The sequence below is a fragment of the Barbus barbus genome, assembly GCF_936440315.1.
Source record: "Barbus barbus genome assembly, chromosome: 44".
Lineage (NCBI taxonomy): Eukaryota > Metazoa > Chordata > Actinopteri > Cypriniformes > Cyprinidae > Barbus > Barbus barbus.
Window position 1 is genome coordinate 8,781,661 of NC_136722.1, and position 20,431 is coordinate 8,802,091.

Below are 20,431 nucleotides of genomic sequence, written 5' to 3' on the forward strand. Positions count from 1 at the left end.
AATACAGTGGCTAAATTAACAAAAAAATATAACATCAGCAGGTGCAGACATTACCCAGCAGCATGGAAGTAAAGTAGTTCATAAAGTCATTACTACTAAGATCAAAACTATTAGAGATAAAATTGTAACCATGCAGCTGTCAGCCACAGTATCGTATCAGATAGTGCACTATAGATCCCCTGAGGAACAATTCCACTCATTCTCTTCTATTGGAAATGAAGAATTGTATAAATTTGTTAAATCATCTGAACCAACAACCTTTATTTTAGACCCTGTTCCATCTAAGCTCCTAAAAGAGGTGCTTCCAGAAGAAATAGATCCTCTTCTGAATATTATTGACTCATCATTGTCATTAGGATATGTCCCAAAAGCCTTCAAACTGGCTGTTATTAAGCCGCTCATTAAAAAAACACAACTTGAATTAATTAATTACAGACCGATCTCAAATCTCCCTTTTCTGTCAAAGATATTAGAAAAGGTAGTATCATCACAATTATGTTCCTTCTTAGAGAAAATGATATATGTGAGGATTTCCAGTCAGGTTTTAGACCATATCATAGTACTGAGACTGCTCTCATTAGAGTTAAAAAATGACCTGCTTTTATCATCTGATCGTGGTTGTATCTCTCTATTAGTGCTACTGGATCTTAGCGCCGCATTTGACACTATCGACCACAAAATTCTTTTAAATAGACTAGAAAATTATGTTGGCATTATAGGAAGTGCACTGGCATGGTTCAAATCGTACTTATTTGACCGCCATCAATTCGTGGCAGTAAATGAAGAGGTATCATACCAATCTCAAGTGCAGTATGGAGTACCTCAAGGCTCAGTACTTGGTCCTTTACTTCTCACGCTTTACATGTCACCCTTGTGAGATATCATTAGGAAACATGGTGTTAGCTTTCACTGTTATGCTGATGATACCCAGCTCTATATTTCTTTGCGACATGATGAAACTTACCAATTTGCAAAACTAATGGAATGTATAGTTGATATCAAAAACTGGATGACTAGCAAATTCTGAAAAAAACAGGTGTTAATTATTGCACCAAAAACATTTGACGGCTAATATTTAATCTAATATTTGACGGCTGCTCTGTAAATTCTTCGTCATCAGCTAGGAACCTAGGCATACTTTTTGATAGCAATCTTTCCTTCGAATAACATTACAAACTAGCATTTGTAAAACTGCATTTTTCCATCTTAAAAATATATCTAAATTACGACCTTTGCTCTCAATGTCAAATGCAGAAACATTAATTCATGCATTCATGACCTCGAGGTTAGATTATTGTAATCCTTTATTGGCAACGATCTCCCGCCCGCAGTTGACTTTGATATTCTAGGTATTATCAAATGGCCAGAGTTTTGAGATCGCAGCAGACGTGAAGGACTATAGTGTGGTAAGAGCTCACTCAAATACTGAGGTGCCAAACCATTCAGGGCCTTATAGGTAATTAGCAAGATCTTAAAATGTATACAATGTTTAATAGGGAGCCAGTGCAGTGTTGACAGAACCAGGCTAATGTGGTCATACTTCCTGGTTCTAGTAAGAACTCTAGCTGCTGCATTTTGAACCAGCTGGTGTTTGTTTATTAAACGTGCAGAGCAACCACCCCATAAAGCAATTACAAAAATCAGCAGTTTAAATCTAGGCTAAAGCAGAGTCAGATTGTGCAAAGGACTCATCTGGTTCCTGTGGTCTTGTCCTGATAGCCATCTCAGGGTCTTCACTGGGGATCAGTCTCTGGGGCTCATCTAGTTGTCCTAGGGCCTGTACCATGATGGTGGCTGAACAAACTCAGGGTTACAGGATTAGTTTTGAGTTGACAAAACCAAACCAGTCTAATCCAGCTTTGTTGGTACCATGAAGCTGATTATCAACTTTCTCTGTCAACTTAGGCTTGATCCTGAGTTAATGGAGCACGTGCACATGAATGTGGACATCAGTAATGAGCAGCCAATCAAGTGCCATGAAACTGTGATTCACTTCTTGTGAGAGAGTCAGTGCTATTCACTACCAAAGATTAAAAGTTTGAACAATATGAAGAATTTAAACACATTTACACAGCAAGATGAAACGATCTATCCATGAAAGAGGAAAACTTTAAAAAAACATCTCGCCATATAAGTGCAAGTCTCCAGGAGGTGTGTCACTGTCAAAGTCTACAAGAGAAGTCTTCACGACAGCAAATACAGAGGGTTCACCACAAGGTGCAAACAAGGCCAGATTAGGCTGTGCCAAAAAAAAAAAAAATGAAAAGCCAGACCACTTCTGGAAATGCATTCTTTGGATGGCTGAAATGAAGATTAACCTGTACCAGAATGACGGGAAGAAAAAATTATGGAGAAGGCTTGGAACAGCTCATGATCCAAATCATACAACATCATCTCTGAAACATGGTGGAGCAGTGGTTCCAGTGGCACTGGGTTACTGGTGTTTAGTGATGATGTGGCAGAGGACAGAAGCAGCCGGAAGAATTCTGAAGGGTATGGGAATATACTCTCTGCCCAGATTCAGTCAAATGGAGCAAAGTTGATTGGATGGCGCTTCATAGTACAAATAGACGATGACCCAAAACATGCAGCAAAAGCAACCCAGGAGTTTTTGAAGGTAAAAAAGTGGAATATTCTGCAATGGCCAAATCAATGTCCTGATTTCAACCCGATTGAGCATTCATTTTACTTGCTGAAGACAAAACTGAAAGGCAGAAAGACCCTCAAACAAACAACTTGAGTCAGTTTCAGTAAAGGCCTGGCAAAGCATCACAAAGGAGGAAACCCAGTCTCTGGTGATGTCCATGAGTTCCAGACTTAAGGCAGTCATTGCCTGCAAAGGATTTTCAACAAAATATTAATAATGAACATTTTATGTATGATTACATACAGTATATTTGTCTCCACTTCAATTTCATCTTGTTTGTTTTATTTTTAATTCTGTTCTGGTGGCATACAGAGCCAAAATTATGAAAATTGTGTCAGTGTCCAAATATATATGGACCTAATATACATATGGACTAACTATACTAACTGTACATACAGTAGGTGACCAAAGTGAATAATAAATATATTTTAATTTTAGTGACTTCTTTATATTTTTTTGGTATATATTACTGTGTTAATGCACAACTGACTGTTTTGTTGTAGTATTCTATAGCATTATTATCTGGTTATGTTGTAGGGAGAATGTGGCGCGTACTCTGAACGTTTTTTTATTAATCAATGTAGAGGAATAGTTATTTCCTTTTCCTCTGTCTTTTTATATGTCCCACTCTTCTGTTGTCCCTAAGGGGCCTTTCTCTCTCTCATTCTTGTATGAAAGGTATTAGGAGTATGAGTACATCTCCCTCTGGAAATCATCAGTATATACTCCCTTCAATTGCATGTTTCAAAGGTGAACATCTGTCTCCCATTACTATCTGTTCATTCTGAAGCAGCTTATTAGATATTAAGTTATATTATAGTGGGGCACGTGTTTCATTGTCATTACATGAAGTATTATCACACATCTACATTTTTGTGTCTCAGAGAGGCCTAGGAAAAAAACACTCAACTATTGTTGTTGTTGTTGCACTCAACTATTTAGATGATAATTCAACTTTCAATTATTTCTATTTTTTATCATTTATTAATAAATACATACATAAAAGTAAAACTGTAGCACATCAATCAGACATATTAATAAAACTGTGCTTCTGTTTTGTTGGGAGACTAAATCACTGTAGTTTATTTAAACTTCAGACAGTCTGATAATTATCAGTTGCACTTAGCATTTAGCAACAGTTTTTTATCCTGTGTGTATCATATCACCATATATGATCCTCTGGCTGGCAATAACTAATGATTTGGGAACAATTGACCACATTCACAAAAATGGCGTGTGCATGTGAGTATGCTTATGATATGACTGTTCTTGCCATATGTCAATTATTGATGATAACATTTGATGATAACATTTTGACAGTTTTGTCAGCATTTATAAATGAGCCTTTTTAGGGGTACCCATGATTGGCTCTGCAGCAGGAGTTTGAAACATGAACTCAGCAGGGATGAGATGGTGAGTGAAAGAGTAGCATCACAGATATGAGAGAAGACATATTTACTGATATGTGAAAAAATATTTGTATTTTTTCACATATCAGTATCAGTTTGTATATCATATATCTTTGCATCAGAATATCGTACAGACATGGAAGTTGGTTCTTTTGACTCATGCTAGAAAACCGGACTTCAAACATGCTAGTCATGCTAGCAGTGAATAGCTACATGCTAATAGTCATTAGCTAAGTGCTAATTCAGGCTAACAACATGTTAATAAATCTATAAAACTCCATAGTAACGATCTGTGAAACTAACAACTGCCTAGCAACACCCTAGCAACACCCCAGGTACCATAGCAACCTCCACAAGTACCCAAGCAACCGCATAGCAATACCCTAGCAACCACCCCAAGTACCCTAGCAACCACTCTGGGTACCCTAGCAACGGTCCTAGCAACCACCCCAAGTACACTAGCAACCACATAGCAACACCTTAGCAACCATCCTGGGTACCCTAGCAAACCCATAGCAACACCCTAGCAACCACCCAAGTACCCTAGCAACCACATAGCAACACCTTAACAACCATCCTGGGTACCCTAGCAACCACCATAGCAACCATCCTGGCTAACCTAGCAAACCCATAGCAACACCCTAGCCACCACCCCAAGTACCCTAGCAACCACATAGCATATATGTATATGTATATCTTTGAATATTCATTGATTATTATGGTGAATGACGTCAAGTTGACCGTTCCAAAATGGCGGACACGCCAATGAATCTGTTTACATATATATATATACCTATGGTGCAGCCCACACACTCAAAATGACGACTGCCATCACGGGCAGCACAGTAGACAGAGGGAGGCTTGACAGTGTTAGGGTTGGCCGTGGTTTGGCAGATATGACGTTAAAAGGCCTTGGCTTGGCTGGCATGGCGTGAGCAGGCCCCAGACTGGCAGGCATGAAGTGAGCAGGCTCTTGCTTGGCAGGCATGACATGAAAAACTCCAGACATGACGGTCGGGACGTGGAAAGGTTCTGGTGTGGTGGGTACTGGAGGATAGCAGGGTTCTTCATCAGCAGTCCCCACAGTAAACGAGGAACCACTCAACCAGAGTGCAAAGTCAATATATTGCTGTAGTGACCAGTGTGGGGTATGTGGTGGCATTAAATACGATATTTCTTTAGTTAAACCAAAACGAAAAATGTCTTAGGGAGCAATGTCGTTGAAACCCATCTGGTCACAGAGTTCACCAAACTCTGCCACACTATTCTCAATAGGCCGATCTCCCTGACGAAAGTGAAGATACTGGATCCATGCTGGTCTGGAAAAAAGCTACTGGATCTTAGGTAGGCAAAGTCTTCTGTAGCGGACGGGGCATAATAATGGAGATGTAAATATGAACTTTATTGTACAGATTGCAGTCAAAGCAGGCAGGGTCCAACACCAGCAAACAACAATATCCAGTGCAAGGCAAAAGAGTAATCCAAAACAGGCAATAGCCAGGGCAGGCAGCAAACAATCACGAGAAAAAATTAAACAGTCCAATGTCAAAAACACAGGCAAGGTGAGTCAAGACAAAAACAAGGTAAGGCATAAACATGGAAACATGCTATGTAATGTCTGTTAACAGTGTAACTTTGCCCTGTGTGTGTGTGTGGGCTTATTTAGCTATACTTGTGAGGACCAGATGTCCCCACAAGGATCGTAAAACCTAACAATTTTTACTTTGTGAGGACATTTGGCCAGTGTGTTTGTGTGTGTGTGTTGTGTGTTGTGTGTGTGAGTGCAGCTTAAATAGTCCTCCTGACAGAAAGCAAGGTGTATGCGATTGCACGATTTAGCATCCCCCCCCCCCCCCTCCCGGATGAAACATTCAGACACAGACCCCACAGACACACACACACAACGTGATTTGTGCCCCCCCTAGATGGAGGTGACCTGGCGCCGGCTTTGCTGAGGTGCCAAACCATTCAGGGCCTTACAGGTAATTAGCAAGATCTTAAAATGTATACGATGTGTAATAGGGAGCCAGTGCAGTGTTGCCAGAACCGGGCTAATGTGGTCATACTTCCTGGTTCTAGTAAGAACTCTAGCTGCTGCATTTTGAACCAGCTGGAGTTTATTTATTAAATGTGCAGAGCAACCACCCAATAAAGCATTACAATAATCTAGCCTCGAGGTCATGAACACATTAATTAATGTTTCTGCATTTAACATTGAGAGCATAGATCGTAATTTAGATATATTTTTAAGATGGAAAAATGCAGTTTTACAAATGCTAGAAACATGTTTTTTGAAGGAAAGATTGCTATCGCCTTAGGTTCCAAACTGATGACGAAAAATTTACAGAGCAGCCATCTAGTATTAGATAGTGATCTAGGTTATTATATGGAAAAGTTTTTGGTCCAATTATTAACACCTCTGTTTTTTTGGGAATTTAGCAGTAAGAAATTGCTAGTCATCCAGTTTTTGATATCAACTAGCATAAAAATGGTGTTAGCTTTCACTGTTATGCTGATGATACTCAGCTCTATATTTCTTTGCGACCTGATGAAACTTACCAATTTGCAAAACTAACAGTTTTATAACTATCTATAGATCAGATAGTTATAAAACTGTTAGTTTTGCAAATTGGTAAGTTTCATCAGGTCGCAAAGAAATATAGAGCAGAGTATCATCAGCATAACAGTGAAAGCTAACAACATTTTTATGCTAGTTGATATCAAAAACTGGATGGATCTATAGATAGTTATAAAACTGTTAGTTTTGCAAATTGGTAAGTTTCATCAGGTCGCAAAGAACTATAGAGCTGAGTATCATCAGCATAACAGTGAAAGCTAACACCATTTTTCCTAATGATTTCTCCCAAGGGTAACATGTAAATCGTGAAAAGTAAGGGGCCAAGTACTGCGCCTTGAGGTACTCCAAACTGCACTTGTGATGGTTAAGGGTTCGTGTTCATTTCACGCATTTCTATGAGATCAGGTTGGATTGGTATGATACCTCTTCATTTACTGCCACAAATTGATGGCAGTCAGATAAGTACGATTTGAACCATGCCAGTGCACTTCCTCTAATGGCAGCATCCTTTTCTAGTCTATTTAAAAGAATGTTGTGGTCGATAGTGTCAAACGCGGCGCTAAGATCCAGTAGCACTAATAGATAGATACAACCACGATCAGATGATAAAAGCAGGTCGTTTGTGACTCTAATGAGAGCAGTCTCAGTACTATGTACTGAGCATTATTTCTGCTAATAATCCCCATATTCAAATCAATTGCGGAGTCCTGACAACCTGTCCTGGTGCTCCCAAGCCAGGCAATTTGCATGCACAATATATACTCTCAAAATATTATAACTTTACTTGCTATGATTTAATTCTTGTAATTTAGATTTTTTTTCCTCAAAACATTTCAACTTTATTCTTGAAATATTTTGATTTTATTCTCGTAATTTCAACTTTATTCTCAAAATAGTTCGACTTTATTCACGTAATTTTGACTTTCTCAAGACTTTGTTGGACAGTCGTACAATACATTTCACTACATGTCGTACTATGTATGTATATGTATGTGACAAATAAAATTTGAATTTGAATTTGAATTTAATCCCATAATTTAAGAATTTATTTTTCTTTCTAAACGTGGCACTAAAACGCCGTCGTAGTACCGACCACACATGTAAAATGACTAAATTTCTCAAAGAGCATATGCTCATGACGTTCATTTGGGAGTTTACTCTCTCTCTCTCTCTCTCTCTCTCTCTCTCTCTCTCTCACACACACACACACGTAAATTCCTCGCATAGAGCTGTTGGGAAAGAGAATGAGAGGGAAGGAGGGGTGAAGACTCAACTTCTGTCAACAGAAGGAAACGCTGTCTTTTTACGCCAGTAACAAAACTCTCGGCTTGTTTTCGGCGTCTATTATTCACTCTGGTCAGCTGATCGACTCTGGACTTTATCTGTGATTAACAATATCTAATGAGATTAAAGAGGCTCAAGTTACCGATACGTACAAGTGAACTGTCGCAGTCCGTTATATTAAATTTCATCAGAAATTTAAGAGAACGCCTAAACTAACTTTTTGACGGATATCGGGCGTCATTTTATATAAAACGTCCGACGTTGTGAGATCTGCGCACCCAGTTGAAGAAAAACGACTGGAGCATAGAAATACTTAGGATAATATTTTAACTAGCTACTTGATATTTGTGGAGTTGTTTTTAGAGATGTGCTATTCTTGCATATCCGTTTGCCACGTTTGAAGACGCAAACGAATCGAAACCGTTTCCTTTAAGGTCGACTCATATTTTACATGTGTGGGCTTTCCCTCAAACTGGACCATGAGCCAGTTTGACTGACTTAAATGCTGTTATAGTTGAGCAGAAGGATAAATCCACCCATTACAGAATGCTGGAGTGAGGGTACTGAAGATGGCATCGGCGATTTTTGAGGGCACATCCCTGGTGAACATGTTCGTGAAGGATTGTTGGGTTAACGGGATCCGCAGGCTCATCATTAGAGGAGAGGAAGAGGAGTTCTTTGAAATAAGGACTGAATGGTCGGACAGAAATATACTCTACCTGCACAGAAGCTCTTCAGATTTGGGAAGACTTTTAAAAAGACTCCTGGAGTGTTTCCCCGAAGACAGGCAAGATTTATTAAAGTCCCCCCTGATAGAAGGTAGGTGTGAAGTGTTATTAAATTCTTACTCGAATAATCTATTCTATTCTATTTATTCAATTCTATTCTATTCTATTCTATTGTACAAATCATTACTGTACTTAAGTAATTTTTTTTTTCGTTTACTCGATTTATTTAATATTTCTGTTTACTTTTACTTGCTACATTTTAAAGAGAAATATGCTTTTGCATATCACAACATTTCTGTAGAACTATTCGCCTCATCTGCGATTGAAAAGCACAATAAACATCTCTACTCGATTACACACTACTACTCTTCCCTACACTTGAAAATCTGCAGTTATTATCTCAAGGAACTATTTCAGCCAGATAAAAATGACTTTTGTTGTTGTAATGTAGTAAGGTTTATTCAGTCAAATAAAATATAAAAAATTGAATCTAGAATAAAATCAGTTCATTTAGTAGGCCTACAAGGTTACCTGACAAGGAATATGCCTACTATGCTGTATTTCTAAATTCAGATGTTTTTCACTGAAAGTACCCACCGGAAGCAAATGTGTTTCTTGGTTTGGGAACAAGGTTCAAGTATTTTGCTTAATAATTCACACTGGACTAGATACAGTGACACACAAACCAGACCTATCATGTGGCTTCTTGCTTTTGAAACATATGAGTCAGTGACTAGAACTTTCTGAATATAGAGCAGCCTTTTTTTGGATTTCACATGCCAGGACAGGTCATATAACATATTGAGGTTAAATTGGCGGTTAAATTAGACTTAATGGTAATTGGTCACCTTCTATTGGTGGCTTGTTAAAACCAATGAATCCTAATGGAATATGTCCCAAACCACACAAATGTTTGTAATGGTATTTGTGATTCATTTGTGATGGTATTACAATTTTCTGTGAGGTTCTATTGTTGTTGTTTTTTCAGTAGGGTTACCTCATTGTTTTTATATAATGCATTTTAAGTCATCTTAAAGGGTGTTGTTGGCTTAGGTTTGTTTTTATAACCTCAAAAATATTATCTTAATACTACTGTACTGAGTCCAGCAGCTATAGTTTGATCAACTATGATTCATTTCTTCAGTCTGCTGTCCTCTTTGTGATCAGTTATGACAAATTATTTATCTTAACTGTGCAAGATGACTGTTTCTACTGACAGTAGAAAAGGTATGTTTTTTTTTTTTAAAGATATAGTTTACAGTGTTAAGCTACTTAATATATGGATGGATGACTTGAGGTCAACATCTCTTTTAACCAGACCTTCAGGCTAGCGCTATTGTGTAACATGGCATCTATATACATGGCATGCTACTCTGAGGATCTGTGGCTGCCCTAGCACGTGTCATCTCACAAAATAGTTTTGCATTGGTGCTTTTTTTGTTGTTGTCTGTAGACATCAAGGCAGAGTCAGTTTCAGAAACATGTGCCAAAGGACTTTTCTATAGTGGCTGCATTTCCTGACCTTTATCCCTCTACTACGGAAATAAGCATTCACAACCTTTGAAAACAATCTCACCGGCACCCCGGAAACAAGACAAGAAGAAAATTACTCACTTCCAGAATACTGACCCTTTTTGCCCATCTTTCAGTTATTTTTTAATTTGTATTTTTTTTACCGTACTTGTTGTGGTCCAGACGTTATTGGATCTAGAGTTCGAATCTGACAGTGCTACTCAGGTTTTAATGTTTGAATCAGTGTTGAACAAAAGTCTGTTTACTGTACCTTCTCTTCATTGACCAATCCTTTGCTTTTCAAAAAGTTAAATTTGCTTAAATTTAGTTACATTTATACAGAAATTGCCTTGAATCGATACCTATTTGGCCTCTTTGGCTCTTTCCCACTGCTTGTTTTTGAGTTAAAAAGCATGACCTTAGCAACAAGTGAGATAATGCTTCTCTGACTTATGTCATTGCTGAGGCTGAGTATGTGTTGTAAGGGGTGCCTCCTAAGTTTAGCCCCCCATGGCATCAGTGACTGTGCGCACACACACACACACACACACACACACACACACACACACACACGTCTGGTCAGCTATCCTTGTAGGGACTCTCCAAAGGGGTAATTGTTTTTATACTGTACAAACCGTATTTCCTATCGCCCTACACCTAAACCTACCCCTCACAGGAAACATTGTGCATTTTTACTTTCTCATAAGCTTTTGTACCCATGGGGACCTCAATTTAGGTCCCCACCGTGACACGAGTCCCCATAAGTCTGTGTGTATTCAGGTTTAAGTCCCCACCAGGATATTTACCTGACACACACACACACACACACACACACACGTCCCCACAAGGTCAAAATTGACTGGTATTACTATACTTGTGGAGGCATTTGGTCCTCATAATGTAGGGAATACCAGGTACAAATGTACAAACACACACACTTGTATTTGTGAATTATAGGGACATTGAATAACATGTAGATCCAAGGCTGGATAACTCACTGCAACAGTCCCAGTGTGCATATGTAGATAAAGTGTTAATGCATTACAGTTAAATAAACAGACATGACTTGATATTTTTGCTCTTATTTTTGTCTTTTTCAACATCAGCAGGTTGTGAAACAGTTTTGTTCTTATCAGTTCAGTACATCTGATTGAGTGAACTGCATGTGTAGCCACATCATGCTTGTTTTCGACATTACTATATACTGAGTAGCTACTGTTAATCTGAATGTGTTATTGTGTTTGAGGGACAGTTTGAAAAATGTGAATGCTGATTAGGGGAGAAAATCAATAAACTCTGTGAAAGACCAGGTATCAAAGTGGTTTCCCCCATTTCCCCCATCTGTGTGGTGTCTGCTAACACTGGCTACGCTTTTGTTATCCATCTGGAAACTGTTCAAAGTAAATGGTGGCAAAATGTTAACAGAATGTTAACTTTTTGAAGGTAGACAACTTGAAAGTGTCTTTTTAAACACAAAAGACCCTAGTTTTTACCCCACATAGGCTTAAATCTTTTGCCCACAGGAAACAGAAACTTCCACAGCAAATCCTTACAGGAAGATCACCGGAAGAGCATGGATATCTGTTAGGACAAACAGCATAGTTGGATTAAGTCACATTTAGCTTGTATTTTGTTTGGGAAAGAGTGGTATCGTCCTTAAAGACACACTATTGGATTTTCACAAAATATAAACTATAGACTCAAACAAAAATAATCCCTCTCAACCATTACTTTATGATCCACTAGAAGTGTGTGATGGTGTTTTGTCTACATAGACATTGTCCTTTGCCTGTATTTTCTTATTTGAATCTTCTATAGCTGTGCTAATTTCTGGGCTGCAATTTTTGTCCAGTGGGTATGTTGTCAGTGTCTGAAGCTCGGGAAACTCCACTAATTTGTAATGTAACTAAAACAATTTACTACTGTTACTATTGCCTTACTAACTTCTATCTGTAACTTTGCAGATTGCTAGGCATTGTAATTAAATTTTTTTGATGACATAATTATTGTTTATTGGCTAGCTAGACTGAAGACAGCTCACTCGCAAATTGCAGCCAGTCATCTAATTATTAGTGTAACTATTCATTCATATATACAAAAATACCATGCATATGCATAATGAATGCAATATTTGAAACAATATTTGCAAAACACATCATCGCTTATCTTCCCACAAGTAGTCCGCTTTTGACTTGCTGCAGGTTGGGCCGTGTGTGTTCTGGCAACTGATATCATGTCAGGGGCTGGGGTATACACTTCTGAATGTGTTGAGCCTGTTCACGAGGAGGGACAAGGTTTGAGGTTTGAATATTGTTTACAGACAGAAACTGAAAATCCTACATTAACAACCTAATTGTTTCTTTATAGATTATTTGCTGCAGTGTCGATGTACTTTTGCATCTGTCTGACTCATGCTACTGGAGTGTTATCAAAAACACTTCTACAAGTCTTTGTATTTTTTGTCCACAGTAACATTAAAAGGCCAGTGATTTTTTATCTTTCTTTCATTTTTTTCACAGTTTTTTTTTTGTTGCACTTTTTACAGATCTAATTTTTATGTTTTAAAGGGAATATTTCCTTTATGTGTAACTGTGATATGTATACATTGGAGGAATTATTTCACATAGGTTATATCTGTCAGCAGTTCAAATCCTCTGTTTTGTTGTGTGTAAAATATTTTCTTTTGAATGTATGATAATGATAGAAATTAGTTTTGAAATAAAGCGTAACACAGCTGTGGCTGCTAGAGTCAAAATGGTCCTAAAATGATTTAATGACCTAAAACTATACTGCCCCTGAGGGGTGATGTCATCAGCATGAGACGTTAGTAATGAATAGTCATTACATCAGCGTGGACTTTTGTGGACTCTTTCACAGTCTGAATAAGGAGAGGCTGTTGTGTACAGTCTTTTTGTTTGTGACTAGAGATTGTGGTCGTTGTTTTTATCGTCACTGTCATCATAATTATAGCTCTGTTTTTAGTCTTAATGATTATACACGCTGACCAAAAACAACACAGATTTATCATTGTTTTCAGTCTGAATTTCTTTGAAATACTCAATGTTTCAATAATTTAAAATTTGCCCTCCAACTAGTGTTTTCATTTGATTGTTGTCATGAACTGGTCTTGCAAAAAATAAATAAATAAATAAAAATTAAATATATAGGGTTTCACAAGTTCGCTTGCCCATTCAGTCCTGCCAGATTATGGTAAACGAACTTGGCTTGCTGTCCATGAAAGAGATTGGAACCCGAGGCTCGACTCATGTTCCGAGTAAGAACCCTTCTATAATAGTACAGTGTGGAGGAAAAGAGAAGGATTAAAAGGAGAAGAAGGGGAGGTGGAAAGATGACAGAAGAATTGTCGCCAGAAAGGAGCAATGACTGCTGCTTATATATGGTAGTAGCGATGATTGATAGGATTGGATGATAAGGCTCCTCCCAAACCCTTGTTTTGAACTTCATTTATTCAGAGTGCTGCGAGAGTGGTGCAAGAGCAGTTTTAAAAATCACTGCTACGGCAGTGAGAAATAGAGTTTAGTATAATATCTGCTGTGAGACTGGATAGAAAGACTACCTCGGATGGGTGATGGGTCTTCATATGAGCCAATGTCCTAAATTTCTGAAAGGCAGAAAATGAGAGAGGCAGCAGTTTGAATTTTAAATCCTGCTATAAATTCTGTTTTAATTATAATGCAAGCAGAAGACCAGATTAGCCAACTGAGGAACAGCATTAGTTCAACAGAACTTGATCTGCATTAGTTGAAGCAATATATTGTCGTATTGGAAGAAATTACATTACATTAATTATAATTATTTTATATTATTTTCCTTAAATAATTTATTGCACAAAGCAATGGTGATGTCATACAGTGGTTTAATATAATTAACACAAAAATGTATGTCATAAACATAATTTGAAGAAATCTGCCACAAGAAGTAATTCAACATGATTCCTGACACAACACATACCCTTCCACGTGTCACTTTTCGGTGTAACCTACTGATAGTTTTCGCGTGATGTCACACCCTTGTAGGAATGCCCACCTGGAGGGCAAAATGCAGCTTTGCTACACTGACCGCCAGCTATTTTGACGCAGATTGCATCAAGTAATAATGTAGTAAAACACAGATATTAAAAGGCGAGATTCAGTGGACACCTTATTGATGATGTATATTTTGTGCAGGCAAGAAGATGAAGCCAGAATATAAACGCAATGTGCAAAGTTTTACATTAAATGGCTTCCTGTAGAAAACCATTAGAAGGAAAACACTGAACCATTAAGGGGAAAGGGAAGTGGTGTGTGGCCAAGTATGGTGACCCATACTCGGAATTTGTGCTCTGCATTTAACCCATCCAAGTGTACACACAGTAGTGAACATACACCCGGAGCAGTGGGCAGCCATTGTTGCGGCGCCCGGGGAGCAGTTGGGGGTTTGGTGCCTTGCTCAAGGGTCTCATCTCAGTCGTGGTATTGAGGGTGGAGAGAGTGTTGGTTATTCACTCCCCCCACCTACAATCCCTGCCAGACCTGAGACTCGAACCCACGATCTTTGGGTTACAAGTCCGACTCTCTATCCATTAGGCCACGACTGCCTGATTGGTTAAGCGAATTGCATTCATGTTCCCGGCCTCATTTGTTTGCCTGTGTAAACTGTGCATTATTAATGTGGTGATTACTGAATTTGATCTTTTAATATTAATGTTTTAAATATATTAAGGCACTTTTAAGTTGATGAAACAGATGAAAAATTGACACGCTTGTGCAGCAGTTCTATGGATGTTTTGCCCTCCAAGTCTTCGAGCCGGTCACGTGACTGAAAACTATCAATTGTCAGAGAGTCACCACAGTCACTGCAGTCTCCACCAACGACACTCACCAGATCCCAATCCCCTGATTTCTGATCACCGCCACCTGTCAGCACTAATCAGCAGCACTATATCCCTGCACTCCTCCCGTTCCCTCACTGTCTGGTCTCAAACATTCTATGTTGACTAACCTGACCGGCTTACCTTTTGTCTACCTACCAGTTGCTCCTCTGTTCCTATCCCCGTTCTCCATCGCTCCTGTGCTCCACCGTCTCCACGCTCCGCTGTTTCCTCTGGATCCCCTTGATAAGGAAACAAGGACATTAACACTCAGATAAGCCCCAAGAGACTTACCCATTCCCCGCCTGCTTACCCGGACTTACTGCTCATCTCTATTCCCCTCTGCTGCTTTTCAATGAACCAGTTGTTTGTATTGCACTTACCTCTGTGTCCTGTGTCTATCTGCTGACACCTATGCTCATAGTTTCATCTTCGCTACCTCCCCCTAAACAGTTATCATCTCTTGATGCTAACAGCGCTACTGATACGTTCTGCTCCACTCTGACGTCTTGTTTAGACACTTTCTGCCCCTTGTTTTCCAGGCCAGCCCGTACCACCCCTTCTGCCCCTTGGCTATCTGATGTTCTCCGTGAACATCGTTCTAAGCTCAGGGCTGCAGAAAGGGTATGGTGCAAATCACAAAATCCTACTGATCTTAATTTATATCAATCACTCCTCTCTGACTTCTCTGCTAATGTCTCCACTGCTAAAAGGACATATTATCACTACAATATTAACAATTTTCCTCTCTCCTTTGTCCTCCCCCTCCTTTATCAACTCTAACAGCTGACGACTTTGCCACATTCTTCATTAATAAAATTACAAGCCTCACGGCACAATTCTCCTTATCACAAACTGTCAAACACATCTTACCAACAAACATACAATCGTTCACATCCTTCTCTCCACTCTCTGAGGCAGAAGTTTCTAAACTCATCCATTCCAGTCATCCTACTAGTCCGCTTGATCTTATTCCATCTAATCTCCTTCAAGCCATTTCTCCTGCAGTTGTACCTACACTTACTCACATCGTTAACACATCCCTTCACAGTGGAGTTTTTCCCTCAGCATTTAAACAGGCTCGTATAACCCAACTTCTTAAGAAACCCACTCTTAACCCAACTATTTTAGGGAAGTACAGACCGGTTTATACTCTACCTTTCATTGCAAAACACTTGAATGAGTTGTGTTCAAACAAGTCTCTGTCTTTCTCATACAGAGCAACCTCCTGGACAGCAACCAATCTGGACACTCGACCGAAACTGCCTTGCTCTCAGTTGTTGAAGCCCTAAGACTTGCAAGAGTGGCTTCCAAGTCTTCATTACTTATCTTGCTGGATCTGTCTTCTGCTTTTGATACGGTCAACCACCAGATCCTCCTGTCAACCCTATTGGGACAGGGCATCTCAGGAACCGCACTCCAGTGGTTTGAGTCTTACCTCTCAAATAGGTCCTTCAAGGTATCTTGGAGTGGTGAGGTATCCAAGTCGCAACATCTAGCTACTGGGGTGCCTCAGGGCTCAGTTCTTGGACCACTTCTATTATCTGTCTACATGGCATCGCTTGGTTCTGTCATTCAGAAACATGGCTTTTCATATCACTGCTATGCTGATGACACTCTACCTCTCATTCCATCTTGATGATCCGACGATAGCTGCTCACATCTCAGCATGTCTAACAGACATTTCTTGCTGGATGAAGACACAAACACATCTCTTCCATCTTTATTTGACCCTCTAACTCAAGCACTCTCTATTTTATCCATCTGTCTTCTTTGTATCTATTAGTCTTCTTTTTGTATCTTTCTGACCCTCTAACACTAGCTTTCTTTTTTTCTATTCCATCTACTTGTTTTCTTAAAAAACAAAAACACACAAAAAAAACCTTGCTCATAGCGCTTGCATATTGTTGCTCTTTTGTTGGTTTTCATTGCTTCTATTGTCCTCATTAGTAAGTCGCTTTGGATAAAAGCGTTTGCTAAATTACTAAATGTAAATGTAAATGTAAGTAGCTATGATGAATAACCAATTTATACAGAAGCATCTGATGACCAACTAAATTAGAATTGGCGACGGGAAAAATTTGTATTCACAATTAGTGATCGACCGAAACTGATTTTTTATAACCGATACTGATACCAATTATTTGCATGTTTATGTGCCCGATAACCGATATGCAGAACCAATATTTATTTACTGTTATAAAGTAAATAAATGACTGCGTGAAGTAAGTCCATACTTCACTTTGGTTCCCTATCTGTCTGTCACTACGAGTTATGTCGTGACGACATTAGGGGATTTACTTGGAAGCCCCAATCATCTCTGACTTAAGGGCCTTACTGTTTCTAGACGCTATTTTAAACATTTTTCAGAGCAGGCATTTTTATCTGACTTGGCAAGACTGAACTGGAACCATGTTGTATTGATTCCTACTGTTGATGAAGCTGTTGATTTTTTTCAGCAACAGTTTCTATTGATTGCCAATAAACATGCTCCTTTTAAAAAGCATAGAATAAAAAATAGGGATAATCCTTGGTTTACTCAAGAACTAGCCCAGTTAATTCAATTAAGAAATAAACAGTGGTCCCTTGCAAGGAGGTCCAGCAGTAATGTAGATTGGCAGCGTTTTAGAACTTTGAGAAATAAATGTACCTCAGCCATTCGGGCCTCTAAATCAAACTATTATCTTAATGTAACTTCTGATAATTTTAACAATCCTTTTAAATTCTGGAAAGCAATCAAAGTATTGCAGAACAAAAAGATTTCAGATTTTCCCCAGAAATTGAATATTGGAAATGTAACCATCACAGATAAAAGTGACATTTTAAATGCTTTTAATGTACACTTTGAGAAGGCAGGTCATTTATTTGACCAGCAGTTTCCATCAAATTCAAGGGATGCTTCATCATAATTTTTTGCCACCTAGTACATTTTCTATTTCTGAGTTATCATTTGATTTTGAAGCCCTACAAGTTCAAGATGTTATGAAATCACTAAATTCTATTGACCCTAAAAAGGCGCCTGGACCTGATGGTCTAGATCCCTTTTTGTTAAAGGTGGCTGCACCGGTTATAGCTGAGCCTATTACTCATATTTTTAACATGTCATTAAGTTGTAATCAGATCCCAACAATCTGGAAGCAAGCCTACATTACTCCCCTGTTCAAATCTGGTGATCGATTTGATATGAATAATTTTCGACCCATCTCTAATCTTCCTGTTCTTTCTAAAATATTGGAATCTTTAGTTGCTACTCAACTTAAATCATACTTACACTCACATAATATTTTAAATGAAATGCAATCTGGGTTCCGGTCGGGGCATAGTACAATATCCGCCACTTTAAAAGTTATGGATGATATCAAAGAGGCTATGGATAGTAAACTTAGCTGTGTTTCTCTGTTCATAGACCTCACAAAGGCGTTTGATACTGTGGACCATTCATTATTGGTTAATACCCTGCTGAGAGCTGGTATTGGATGTAACGCGGTCAAATGGTTTCATAGCTATTTGACCAATCGTTCACAAATGGTCAAAAATGGCAATGACCTGTCAAATCCAGTCCTTGTAACTAAGGGTGTTCCACAGGGTTCTGTTTTGGGTCCTTTGCTTTTCCTAGTTTATATTAATAATGTTTGTGATAATTTTAATTTTTGTAAATATCACCTCTATGTAGATGATACAATTCTGTATTCTTGTGCCCCCACAGCTAAATTAGCTTTTTCAAATCTGCAGGCAGATTTCAATATCCTGCAATATGCCCTATTAGATTTGAAGCTGTTGCTAAACCCACATAAAACTAAAGTTATGGTTTTTCAAAATGGGCGAACAAAACTATCATCCTTCTCCATCAAGTCATTAGATGGAATTTGTATCCAGTCTGTAGATAATTACAAATATTTGGGTTTTTGGATGGATAAAAACCTAAATTTCAAATATCATGTTGGTTTCCTTGTAAAGAAATAAAAATTCACATTGGGTTTTCTGTATAGACTAAAGTCCTGTTTTTCTTTGGTTTCAAGAAAACGTTTAGTTGTTAGCCTTTTTCTGTCACAGATTGATTATGGGGATAATATTTACAGATTTGCCTCTCTGTCCACCTTGTCCAAACTTGACCCCCTTTATCACTCTGCTCTCAGATATATCACAAACTCTAGTTTTAGGACACATCATTGTTTACTTTACAGTTTGGTAGGATTGTCATCTCTGCATTTGCGCAGGCTTGAACATTGGTATATTTTAATTTATAAAGTTATTTTAGGAAAACTTCCAAAATATCTATATAGGAAATTTTTATCATTTCAAAATTCCTATAATCTCAGGTCACAAAAATGGTTACAGTTTAAAGTGCCGGCTATTAGATCAGAGGCTGGAAAGCTAAGTCTGTTCTATTATGGTCCCTGGTCCTGGAATGATGTGCAGACTAAACTTAAACTACAATCCCTCATCTCTTTAAATGATTTTAAACATAGAATAAAATAATTGGTCATTGCTAAGTGTAGATGTTTTGATAATTCTACTTCCACTTAAATTCATTATCAACACGATCTTATTAATGTCGTTTTTGTGAACAGTATTATACAGGGTATTAGGTAATACCTAAATGCTTATGCTACTGTATTCTTTGTTGTATTCATTGATGATGTTGGTTTAGAATCCTGCTATCTGACCTTGTCTTGACTAGGTCTCACTTGTAAAAGAGGTTTTAACCTCAATGTGACTTTCCTAGTTAAATAAAGGTAAAAAAAAAAAAAAAAAAAAAATGCCAATGAATATTGGCTAGTGGATTTTGCATACCTGAGCCACTCCCCGTGCATACGGGTATAAAAGGGCGACAGGTTCATCCACTTATCAGATTTTTGCTTCGGAGCCGAGTGGATGAACGTGCTGATCTCCACAAAGCCATTCATCATCTGTCTGGAAGCTGTTCTGGTTGGCGTCACGGTGCGAACAGCGGTGTCCTGTCTGCAGCGATTCCCCTGGGCACTTCAACTGAAAGAGCAAATTTCCTAAAAGAGCAAATCATGGTCGGTTCACGTCTTTTTAAAGACGCTGTTCCGGCCGTGTCCTCTTGGTTGCGATCGTTTCCTGTCCTCCGTCGACAGCCACGATCGTTGTCTTCAGTGTCTGGGGCTCCAGCATGCTGAAGCTGCGTTCGTGGATGGTTTACGCGTTCATTGAGCGTGTAACCATAGCAGCGCTGCGATCGCGCCTCTCTCTCCTCACGGGGATGGGAGGGGCTCCCTCTGTCACTACCCGCGCTGGCTTCTCTGCCGAGCAGAGAACCATCGGCTAGTGCTCTGGGCGATCTGAGGATTACAGTGAGAGCCTTCCGCCGGGCCAGTCCCCACGGACCTTTCACTCCTCCTGCAGCAGCTGTTCTGTGCGGCTCCCCGATGAATCTGC

General features: G+C 38.9%; 1 protein-coding gene across 1 annotated transcript in view; it reads left to right on the top strand.

Annotated features, from left to right (window-relative positions):
• The first annotated feature begins 7,829 nt into the window (after positions 1–7,829).
• LOC306863588 (PX domain-containing protein 1-like) overlaps positions 7,830–20,431 on the top strand; it is a 47,072-nt gene continuing 34,470 nt past the window's right edge. Inside the window, exon 1 of the mRNA XM_079407011.1 lies at positions 7,830–8,737. Within this exon, the coding sequence (XP_079263137.1) occupies positions 8,488–8,737 (250 nt within the window). The 5' untranslated portion in view covers positions 7,830–8,487. The remainder of the gene's footprint in view (positions 8,738–20,431) is intronic.